We start from the raw sequence: 12,054 nt of genomic DNA, 5'->3' as shown, positions 1-12,054 counted from the left end.
AGTAGAGAGAAAATCTATAACAGACTTGATTGAGATTAGAGATCTGCATTTAGTGGCCATAAAGTGTTTTGTCTCTGTAAAACCGTGCTGGAATTAAACTATCAACATGTCAACCACTCAGATGTTTACCTGCAGTTGTATTTAAGGTGGATGAAAAATAGAGAAAAGAGGAAATAAGTGTGAAATTATAATTGGTCTTTTTTATGAATGGAGGTCCCAGAATTTTTATATTATATATTTCATTGGTAATTACCAAATATTGCCTCATATTTTTCTTTATGGGTACAGATCTTACCTGTCTATTAAGATTATAAGTTTCTGGAGGGCAGGGAAGGCTTATAACTTTATCCCCTCATAGGCCTTTTACAGTGCTTTCATGTAAAGGGCACTCAGTGATTTTGCAAATGAAATTTGACATCTGGACTAACAGTAATGTATTGATTTTTTTTCCAGGTACCATGATTGTCAATTTTCAGAGCATGATTGGCCTATACATAATAACTTTGATATTGATGAAGTTCAGCGTGACCCAAGAAATCTGTCTGATGTCACTGATGAAGAAGAAGTACAAGTTGATCCTCGAAAATATTTGGATGGAGATCGTGAAAAGTATTTGGAGGATCCTGCTTTTGATACCAATTACTCCACTGATCCTTGTTGGCAGTACCCAGATCATCATGAAAACAAATATTGTGATCTGGAGTGTAGCCATACTTGTAACTACAAAATGAGGTCATCATCATATTTAGATAACTTAGTTTGGAGAGAGAGTGAAGTTAACCATTACTATGAACCCAAGCTTATTATAGATCTTTCCAATTGGAAAGAACAAAGCAAAGAAAAATCTGATAAGAAAGGCAAGTCAAAATGTGAAAGGAATGGATTGGTTAAAGCCCAGATAGCTCTAGAGGAAGCATCACAGCAACTGGCTGAAAAAGAAAGGGAAAAGAACCAGGGATTTGACTTTGATTCCTTTATTGCAGGAACTATTCAACTTAGTTCACAACATGAGCCTACTGATGTTGTTGATAAATTAAATGACTTGAATAGCTCAGTGTCCCAACTAGAATTGAAAAGTTTGATATCAAAGTCAGTAAGCCGAGAAAAACAGGAAAAGGGAATGGCAAATTTAGCTCAGTTAGAAGCCTTGTACCAATCTTCTTGGGATAGCCAGTTTGTGGGTGGTGCAGAGGACTGTTTTCTCATAAATCAGTTTTGTTGTGAGGTAAGGAAGGATGAACAAATTGAGAAGGAAAACACTTATACCAGTTACTTGGACAAGTTCTTTAGTAGGAAAGAAGATACTGAAATGCTAGACACTGAGCCTATAGAAGATGGGAAGTTTGGGGAGAGAGGAAATGAGGAAGGGTTTCTGAATAACAGTGGTGAGTTCCTCTTGAACAAGCAGCTTGAATCCATAGGCATCCCACAGTTTCACAGTCCAGTTGGGTCACCACTTAAGTCAATACAGGCCACATTAACACCTTCTGCTATGAAATCTTCCCCACAGATTCCTCATAAAACATACAGCAGCATTCTGAAACATCTGAACTAAAACACTCAGCAGACATTTCTCTTTGTATTCTTCATGAAATGTGTTTGTCTTTTTTATTACTAGTGTTTAAGTCATTTTTTTACTTGAATCAGATGGTTTCATTTAGAAAGGATTTTATTCTTGGTTTTTAAAATCCAGACTTTTTTCTTACATGTGAGATGGTTTTCATTTTAACTGGCATGTCATTTGCACACAAAAATAAAGAATAGAGCAAAATAATGCAATGCAGGAGGAGACAAAGAAATGCACTAAGACAAGTAAAAAACATTCTCTCATAGAACAATGATCTGTTTTACAGGAAACAAAAATCTTGCCTTGAAATTTACACAGTGAGACTGTACATAATTGCATGGAAATATCTATTTTTTTCCTAAAACATTTTTCATTCATGAGTATTTTCAAGTTTTTCATACTGTACATGTTTCTTAAAACACATGATACCAGCAGCAACTGAAAATAAATGCCGAATTTGGTACACATGTGTTATCTACCTCAAGGTAACAAAAGTATGTGGCAAAACATATACCACCCATAGTGCTTCACAATATGCACTTCTATTTAGCCAGCGTTTATTGTAGTAAACTATTCTTAATAAGATTCACTCACCATTTATAAATGTTCTGGTATGCATTCTTCATAGTGAAGTGTAACTACATCACATCTTATTTATTTTAGCAAAGCAGTATATTTTCTGTATTTAATTATAAAAAGTTAACTTAGTTTTTGAAATTTATTTACAAATACACTTTTTCCATTTGGCACTATGGTTTGTTGCCTACTTAGCTGAATATACAATGTCAGCTTATCCTAAAGGCTGTCCCTGTACTTAATTTACTTAAGTATTCATTTTAAGTAAAGTGCTCACTGTGTATAGGAATTTGTATTTTGGAGGTGCTTGATCTATCTACAAAGAAAAATTAGGAATTACTTTATTATAAAATGCTCCTAGAAGTCTTAATTGTGTTTATTTTTTAAAAACAACAACTGTAATGTTAGACTTGTGTGCATGGAAATAATTAAGGTACATCATAATTGTAGTTTAAAAGTTGTACATGATAAGACATATTTTGTTTTTACTGTATGTTTTTACTGAATGATCTATTCCCCATCCCAAGGCAAGCATGAATAAAATTAGGTTAAATGTAGCATGTGGCATTGCAGTCTCTTAGAATTTGTTTCATCCATTTTATTTTATTGAATTGAATACTGTCTGTATCTTTTTTTGGTTATCCTGTTTGAAGAAAAATAACAAATAAAACATGGCCAGCAAATGTGGCTCCTGTATAACTCTTTTAGGTAATTAAAATTACCTGCTAGCATGAAAATTGCTAGCAGAATCTGTATCTAGTTCCACTTTCCAGCATTTTTGAATTATGGCTATAGTTTAAGCTATATTAGACTAAAGGCTTAAAAGAAAAAGGTTTTTTTTTAAAAAATATATTTGATTGATTTTTTATAGAGAGTTAGAAACATTGATGAGAGAGAAACATCGGTCAGCTGCCTCCTGCACACCCCCTACTGGGGATGTGCCCACAACCAAGGTACATGCCCTTGATCAGAATCGAACCTGGGACCCTTGAGTCCGCAGGCCGACGCTCTATCCCAGGGGTGAGCAAACTTTTTGACTCGAGGGCCACAATGGGTTCTTAAACTGGACCGGAGGGCTGGAACAAAAGCATGGATGGAGTGTTTGTGTGAACTAAAATAAATTCAAAGTAAAGGAGTGGAGGGGAGAGCAAGAGAACCGGATAGAACAGCCGGATCCGACCCGCGGGCTGTAGTTTGCCCACGGCTGCGAGTCTATCCACTGAGCCAAACTGGTTAGGGCAGAAAAAGGTTCTTTATCTCCACACAAAATCTCTTGACTTACCTTCACATAATTAAATGGAATTAAAGCTTTCTGTAGTCGTGCTGCTTAGCGATAGGAATATGTTCTGAGAAATGCATCCTTAGGTGATTTTGTTGTGCAAACATCATGGAGTTCCATTACATAAACCTAGAAGGTATAGCCCAGCCTTGGGCAAACTACGGCCCGCAGGCCGGATCCGGCTGTTCTATCTGGTTCTCTTGCTCTCCCCTCCGCTCCTTTACTTTGAATTTATATTAGTTCACACAAACACTCCATCCATGCTTTTGTTCCGGCCCTCCGGTCCAGTTTAAGAACCCATTGTGGCCCTCGAGTCAAAAAGTTTGCCCACCCCTGGTATAGCCTACTACACATCTACGTTGTCTTATATGTGTCGTTATTGAAATGTTACGTGGCGCATGACTGTATATTTCAAAACTCAAGATGTGTATAGAAGTTTTGAGCTGCATAGTCAGGAACCTCTTTTATATATGTTTTTTCTCCAATACATTTTTCCTTTGCTCAAGAACTTAACCCTTTTACCTATACAAATATAAAACCAATCTTCCTTTTATCTCACTTTTCTATGTCTTCCATCTTTGTTTTGTACATAGCCAGTTCTATTACAATCTGGATTTCTTCCTGCCCAAGACCTATTGACTTCATCTGTAGTTTCAAGTTTTAAAAAATGCAAATACTATCTGAATGAATATCATTGTCATATGTTGTGAACTGTTTTTCTTTTTTTTTTTTTTAGCCTCCATTTTTACTTGATTGACAGTTTGGGTTTTACAACACTTGGTAGAGTATGCGTTCCCCAGCCAGACAGAATATACATTCCCATAAAACATTCAGGTAAGGAAGACAGTTATTTCCATAAGCCTATTTAAACATTCCAACATTCATAATCCCATCAGTCCTTTCATTGGGAAAGCAATCTTTATGTTCTCTTAATCTATTTGTAGCCTATGCCTGGGCTTTGCCAGTATATTTTGGTGCTGCAGTTTGTGGGGCTCCCATGTCAAGGAGTCCAGAAACTCTCCCTCCTGACCATTTTACCCACTTTGGTGCAAAAGCCTTGGGTCTCCACTGAGGGGTCAAGTCAAGGGACCCCTGGTCCTTTTGTCAACCCTCATTTTGATTGCTCTCCCTAACCATTGCTCAAAGCAATTGCAGGTTAGATTTCTCATTATAACCTTTGAATCTTGGCTTCCAAAATGTTTCCTAAACCAGGATAAATAAATCAGACTTGTTTGGGGCTCTCTAATCCTGAGGGTTCAGTAGGGAGTCAGTCCTTTTGGCCTGCACCACCTTTGAGTAGTATTAAAACCTTTGCTTGAACCCCATCAATGTTCATTTTACTCATACCTAACCATTGAGGGTGTGGATGTTCATGTGCTGGGCCAGGGTCGCTGTGGTTGGGGACCCAGCATTGGCTCCTTCTCTGGGGGGCTCAGTGGCATGGATTCTGGGCAGCTCTCTCAGCTGAGATTAGCATAGGCGAAGACTGAAGGTCCTTAGTGGCAAAAGCTTTTGGTGTCCCTGACAGCCATGAGGGCTGCTTGGGGTCTTCTGCTGTCCTTTTCCTGCAAAGAGGTTACAGCTAAGGGGATCCCTCATGGTAGCAAGCTGTGCAGGACTGGGGGATAGGCTGACATGTAAAATGCTGCCTATGCTTTTCTATGTGGCCATCTTTGATTTCTGTGCTCCAGTGGGTTGCTGTAGCTTCTGCTCCCTCATTCAGCTCCATGTTGAGGCTGCTGAGCCCATGTACTCCAAAGCTCTCTCAGAACTATTTTCATCAGTAAGTGTCTGTTAATCATTGCTTTTCTGGAGGTACACATGCTGGGACCTTCTAGTCCACCAATCTTGCTGATGTCACACTCAAAAGTTTGTTGTCTTTTTTGTGTAAGAAATAAAGATGGTCCTTGGGGGACAGGACTTTAGCTGGGGTGCTTTCATGGTGTAAGCTCAGTCAGGACAGGGTAGGACCCAAGAAAAACTAGCTGGCTTCCGCTTCCTCCAAAGGCACCAATGATTGTCCTTGATACTGAAATTTGGCTCAGGAGACTCAACAGACATTTCAGGCAATGATGGAAGGTAGAGAGATGTCTTCTTACAGAAAAAGATAAATAACTGGCCTGTTTAGATGGGAGTTGACCCATTAAAAGTATTTGGAAATGTTTCTCAGTTTGTCAAGATTTGGATCACAGACTTTGCTCAAGACCTGTGAATATATCAGCCATCACACTGAAGATCAATCCTAGCTATACCCACTTCAACCAGGGCACTTTGGGAAGAGGCACTGATCTAAACTGTTAGGGTGATCATCCCCAGGTAAGGCATATAGTTGTGTAAACTGATCTAGATCATAGGGAGTGGAGGCTAAAGGAAGATCCTAGAGACACCAAGACAGACATATCGGAGATCCTGAGGCTGAGAATCCCATGATGCATTCCACACAGAGGCAACCAGTCCCTCCAGGTTGCTTGAAGCCAGAAGTCTTAGGTGGTTCATGGTCATAGGCATTCACAATACTGGGACTCATGGGACGAGTGTTTGTAGAAGTTACAGATAAAGGGGGTTTCCTCATTCACTGTGATGATTTGGTTTGGTGCTTCTAGTGCTTGACTTGGCTGAGTTTGTAGTTGCTGCTTCCTCCTTTTGATATGCTGGTTCTTGAACCAAGTGTTTTTTAACTCATCAAGTTGAGTAGCTGAAGCAAGTTCTACATGGTAACTCAATGTGGGTACATGGTCTTTTCAAATGTATCTTTCCATATTCTAAATTGTTCTGGACTAAAGGATTTTGTTGATTTTTTTTGTGTGTCGGAATCTTGTCAAATACCTTTTCTGTATTAATTAAGATAGTCATAGTTTTCGTGCTTCCTTTTGATAATGTGGTGTCTTACATTGATTTTTATATGTTGAACCATCCTTGTATTCCAGGAATCCCATTTTGTTGTAATGTATAATCCTTTTAATGTGTGGTTAGATTCAGTTTGTTAGTTTTTTGAGTTTGAGGATTTTAGTGTCAATATTCATCAGGTATATCGGTCTATAGTTTTCTTATAATAACTTTGATTTTGTTATCAGTATAATGCTGGTCTGATAGAATGAGTTTCAAAGTATTCCCCACTCAGGTTTTTTAGAAGAGTTTGAGAAGGATTGGTGCTAATTCTTTTAAGTGTTTGGTTGACTTCTATCTATAGTGAAGCCATGTGGTCCTGGGCTTTTCTCTGTTGGGAGGTTTTTGATTATTGATTCAATCTCTACTAGTTATAGGTCTCTTCAGATTTTTTTTTTTTAAATATATTTTATTGATTTTTTACAGAGAGGAAAGGGAGAGGATAGATAGCTAGAAACATCGATGAGAGAGATACATCGATCAGCTGCCTCCTGCACACCCCCCACTGGGGATGTGCCCGCAACCAAGGTACATGCCCTTGACCGGAATCGAACCCGGGACCCTTGATTCCGCAGGCCAACGCTCTATCCACTGAGCCAAACTGGTTCCGGCTCTCTTCAGATTTTTAATTTCTTTACAGTTCATTTCTGAGAGGTTGCATGTTTCTAGAAATTGATGCTTTTTCTATAGTCCAATTTGTTGGCACTTAATTGTTCATTATAGTCTCTTATGATCCCTTTTTATTTTTGTGTAAGTTGTAATGTCTCGTTCATTTCTGATTTATATTGAGTTCTTTCTCTTTGTCTAGCTAAGGATTTGTTGATTTTATTGATCTTTTCTATTCTCTATTTCATTTATTTCTACTCTAATTTTTATTATTTCCTTCCTTCTGATACATTTGGATTTAGTTCTCATTTTTTTTAGTTACTTGAGGTGTAAAGTTAGATTATTGATTTGAAATCTTTATTTTTTTAGAGCAGTTTTAGGTTCACAGCAAAATTGAGCAGAAGGTAGAGAAATTTCTAATATACCTACTATCCCCACACATACATCGCCTCCCACATTATCAGAATCCTCCACCAGAGGGGTACATTTGTTGCAGTTGATGAACCTACATTGGCACATCATTACCACCTAAAGTCTGTAGTTCACGTTAGAGTTTACTCTTGGTGTTGTATATGCATCCACCATTAAAGTATCATACAGAGTATTTTCACTGCCCTAAAAATCCTCTGTGCTCTACCAATTTATCCTTCCTTTCCCCCGCCCCCAGAAAACCACCAATGTTTTTACTGTCTCCATAGTCTTGTCTTCTCCAGAATGTCATACATAGAGTTGGAATCATATGGTATGTAGCCTTTTAGACTGGCTTATTTCACTGAGTAATATAGATTAGTTTGCTTGATTGTGTCTCCTTATGTTCCTTAGGTTTTGTATACTTTTTTCATTTTGTTCCTCTTACTCCAACTTGACAGTTCAAATAAACTATCTTAGAGTTCACTAATTCTTCTGCTTGATCAAGTATGACGTTGATGCTCTCTAGTGAATTTTTCAATTCAGTTCTTGTATTCTTCAGCTGCAGAATTTCTATTTGATTCTTTAAAAAATATATTTTCCATATTCTTATTTTGTTCATGCATTGTTTTTCTGATTTTGTGTAGTTCTTCTGTGTTCTCTTGTAGCACATTCAGCTGTTTTTTTTGTTTTGTTTTGTTAATCCTCACTCAAGGATATTTTTTCATTGATTTTTAGAGAGTGGAAGGGGTGGCGGAGGGGGAGAGAAACATCAATATGAGAGAAGCAAATCAATTGGTTGCCTCCTGCATGCTCCCCAACTGGGGCCAGGGATGAACCTGCAACTCAGCTATGTGCCCTTGGGAATCAAACCCAAGACCCTTTAGTGTGTGGGCCAACACTTTAACCACTGAACCACACCAGCCAGGGCACATTGAGCTTCTTTAAGATGGTTATTTTATTCTTTGTCAGATAATTAATAGATCTCCAGTTATTTTTGGCTAGCTTATGGAGATTTTTTTGTTTCTTTGATTGGGCTGTGCTTCCCTGTTTCTTCATGTGTCTTATTTTTTGTTGTGACTTTTGCATTGGAAAAAAACAGCCGCCTTTGCCTGTCTTTACAGACTGGCTTTGTACTGGGGAAGATCTTCACCAATCATCCCAGCTAGAGATTCTTGGGGCATCTCAAACCTTGTATGGGGATGTATCATCTCTGTATTTGTGTGTATAACTTCTCCCTTGCCCCCAACAGACTCTTTTTTCTGGAGGTTATAGTAATAGTTTCTTTTTTTTTTTTTTTTTTAAATTTTTTTTAAATATATTTTATTGATTTTTTACAGAGAGGAAGAGAGAGGGATAGAGAGTTAGAAACATCGATGAGAGAGAGACATCGATCAGCTGCCTCCTGCACGCCCCCCACTGGGGATGTGCCCGCAACCCAGGTACATGCCCTTGACCAGAATCGAACCTGGGACCCTTGAGTCCGCAGGCCGACGCTCTATCCACCGAGCCAAACCGGTTTCGGCTATAGTAATAGTTTCTTGCTCCTTCTGGTGTCTGTCTGAATTACCTCTGGTTCTCTGGCACTACAACAACTCACTGAGCTCACTTTCTCAGTGGCTCCCAGGCATCAAATTAGTGCTTTGAGTCAGGTCATACTGGGATCAGTCTCCTAGGCAGCCCTCCCACAGCCTGGCACGTTGACGATTGTTCTCTTTCCCTCCTGAGGAAGAAGCTGTGAGGCAAGCTTTTCCTTCTAATCATGAGCTATGCTGGCTTGGGGGAGGGGCTGACATGGTAGAAATAAAACAGCTTTTCTTACCTTTTTCAATGTACTTGGCTTTGAGGTTGTCTGGGATATTGTGACTTCCTAACTGGTTTCTGGAGTTCTAAAGGCTTTATGGACTATATATTGTTAGGTTGATATTTCTGTGGGGTAGTGAGGTCTTGGGCTTCCTATTCTGCCATCTTGCTTATGTCCAAAAATAATTTACTTTTAATTTATTATTTTTAAAAATATATATTTTTATTGATTTTTGAGAGAGAACAGGAGAGGGAGAGAGAGACGAAACATCAGTGATGAGAGAGAAACATTGATTGGCTGCCTCCTACTGGGGATCAAGCCCAAAACCCAGGCAAATGCCCTGACTGGAATCGAACTGTGACCTCCCTGGTTCATAGATTGACGCTCAACCACTGAGCCACACCAGCCAAACAATAATTTACTTTTAAAATGACTAATTCTGACTTAGAGGAATGTCCACCTGTCCTGCAGCATTCAGACTTTTTGGTATGGTCTTTGTCAATAGATTTGACCCATCTCTGAACTGATGTTTTGGCATGATAATTTTAAAAGCTATTTCTGAAGCTTGGACATTAGGCCTAATTTGAAGCCTGCATTGTTCCCTTCCACCTTTTGGGTGGTTTCTTTTTAAATGAGATTTCAAGCATATAGAAAAAGTGTATAAAATTTTTAAAAAATGTATACACCACTTTCTTTGTTAGTTCATCTCATTTTGATTTGCATCTGATAAGCACAATACAATGGAATCCCTCTTTAAACCTCCTACATCTCATACCCCTGCCTCTCTCCTCAGAGGTAGATACTTTTCCTAGTTTTGCTTATCATTCTCATGCACAGTTTTTACTTTACTACATGATTTTGTAAACATGTAATATTTTCATGTTTTAAAATCTCATGTCATAGTTTTCATACCTTTTTGCAATTTGCATTTTTTGCTCAACATGTCTGAAATTTAACTATGTTGATACAGTTAGCTCTAATTCCGTTAATTGCTGTGTTGCAATGTATCCATTTTAAAAATAACATTTGTTTCCAAAATTTCGCTCCTATAAGCAAACATGTTTGCAGTGAGCATTCTTGTGAACAAGACAAGTGTCTAGGGCAGGGGTGGGCAAACTTTTTGACTCGAGTGCCACAATGGGTTCTTAAACTGGACCGGAGGGCCGGAACAAAAGCATGGATGGAGTGTTTGTGTGAACTAATATAAATTCAAAGTAAAGGAGCGGAGGGGAGAGCAAGAGAACTGGATAGAACAGCCGGATCCGGCCCGCGGGCCGTAGTTTGCCCAAGGCTGGTCTAGGGTATGTATCTAGAAGTAGAATTGTTGGGTCACAGAGAATGTGTATCTTCAAGTTTATGAGATGTCACTTTGCTGCGTAAATGTGATTGTACACATTTACATTCCTGCCAGCAGTATGAAAGTTGCTATTCAGACACATCCTCCCAAATAAGAAACCAAGCCTTTTCCATTCAATTAATACCACCAAGCTTGCTGTGTTTCGTTTATTTTAACTACAGTAGGAATTGGACTTCCTAATTCCAAACAACTGACAAAGTCATAACTACACCTCAGGGAGTCTTTTGCAGCCATAGCGATGATGATGAGTCTTGTTTTTTATTTCCTGTTGCAGTCTAGCTTGGGAACAGGGGATTTAAATCTTAAAGCTGAGCCAATTATGTAACTTACAATAAGGAGTAAAAGAGTATCAGTAATCGAAGTGTTTTCAAAATAATTTTGCTTCTATGTTAAATAATGTAGGTTCTGCATAGTATTGCTCCTTATGAGATTATTGTTTTATTTAAAAGGACTGTTTTCTATCAGCTGCTTTGGTGTGTATTATATAGTGTGTTTAATTAGTGGGCTGGTCCTCATGCTCTTTGAGTGACTGAATTGCTCACCTATCTCAGCCTTTTCAGTTCCCATTTGCTGTTAAATTAAAAATATATAGCTCAGCCAGTGCTGCTCAGTGGTTGAGCATCAACCCATGAACCAAGAGGTCACTGGTTTGATTCCCAGTCAGGGCACATGCCCAGGTTGCGGGTGTGATCCCCAGAGGGGCTGTACAAGAGGCAGCTGATCAATGTATCTCTCTCATCAAGGTTTCTATCTATCCCAGTAGTTCCCAACCTTTTCTTGGCCATGCTCCCCTAATCCTGATACCCTCCCTTTGACATATAATTCTTATTCAAAAAGTGAACTCCTATACACGTGGAGGAAGCCTAAAAGGCCATTAACTTGGTCTAAACAAGCTTCCAAAGAACATGGCATCCATGAAAGAGAAAAATAAAAGAATGAAAGGATAGTTGAAATACTGAGGAAGAAATCATTAAGAAATTGTTAATAATAATTTGAAGTAATATGGGAAAATAGCAAATAAAGTTTCAAAACATAATAGAGAACTGAAATGCATAAATGTCACAATAAATATTTACACTAGAGGCCCGGTGCATGAAATTCATGCACGGGAGGGGTGGGTCCCTCAGCCCAGCCAGCACCCTCTCCAGTCTGGGACCCCTCGAGGAATGTCCGACTGCCCGTTTAGGCCCGATCTCTCACAATCCAGGACTGCTGGCTCCCAACCACTCACCTGCCTGCCTGCCTGATTGCCCCTAACCATGTCTACCTGCCAGCCTGATCACCCCCTAACCACTTCCCTCCCAGCCTGATTGACGCCTAACTGCTCGCCTGTCAGCCTGATTGCCCCTAACTGCCCTCCCCTGCTGGCCTGGTCACCCCTAACTGCCCTCCCCTGCTGGCCTGGTCGCCCCCAACTGCCCTCCCCTACAGGCCTGGTCATCCCTAACTGCCCTCCCCTGCAGGCCTGGTCCCCCCCAACTGCCTTCCCCTGCCAGCCATCTTGTGGTGGCCATCTTTGAGCACATGGGGCAGCCATCTTGTGTGTTGGAGTGATGGTCAGTTTGCATATT

General features: G+C 39.5%; 1 protein-coding gene across 2 annotated transcripts in view; it reads left to right on the top strand.

Moving 5' to 3' along the window:
- The window catches only part of MAPK6 (mitogen-activated protein kinase 6), a 32,838-nt gene extending 30,138 nt beyond the window's left edge, over window positions 1-2,700 (top strand). For both annotated transcript variants that reach the window (XM_080687622.1, XM_080687623.1), the window contains exon 6: window positions 454-2,700. In XM_080687622.1, coding sequence (XP_080543748.1) covers window positions 454-1,555 — 1,102 coding nt within the window. In that variant the 3' untranslated portion in view covers window positions 1,556-2,700. The remainder of the gene's footprint in view (window positions 1-453) is intronic.
- Window positions 2,701-12,054: the final 9,354 nt, after the last annotated feature.

Source organism: Plecotus auritus, assembly GCF_963455305.1.
Source record: "Plecotus auritus genome assembly, chromosome: 1".
Classification (NCBI taxonomy): Eukaryota; Metazoa; Chordata; class Mammalia; order Chiroptera; family Vespertilionidae; genus Plecotus; species Plecotus auritus.
The sequence above is the reverse complement of the archived record's forward strand: the minus strand, read 5'-3'. Positions and strand labels throughout refer to the sequence as shown.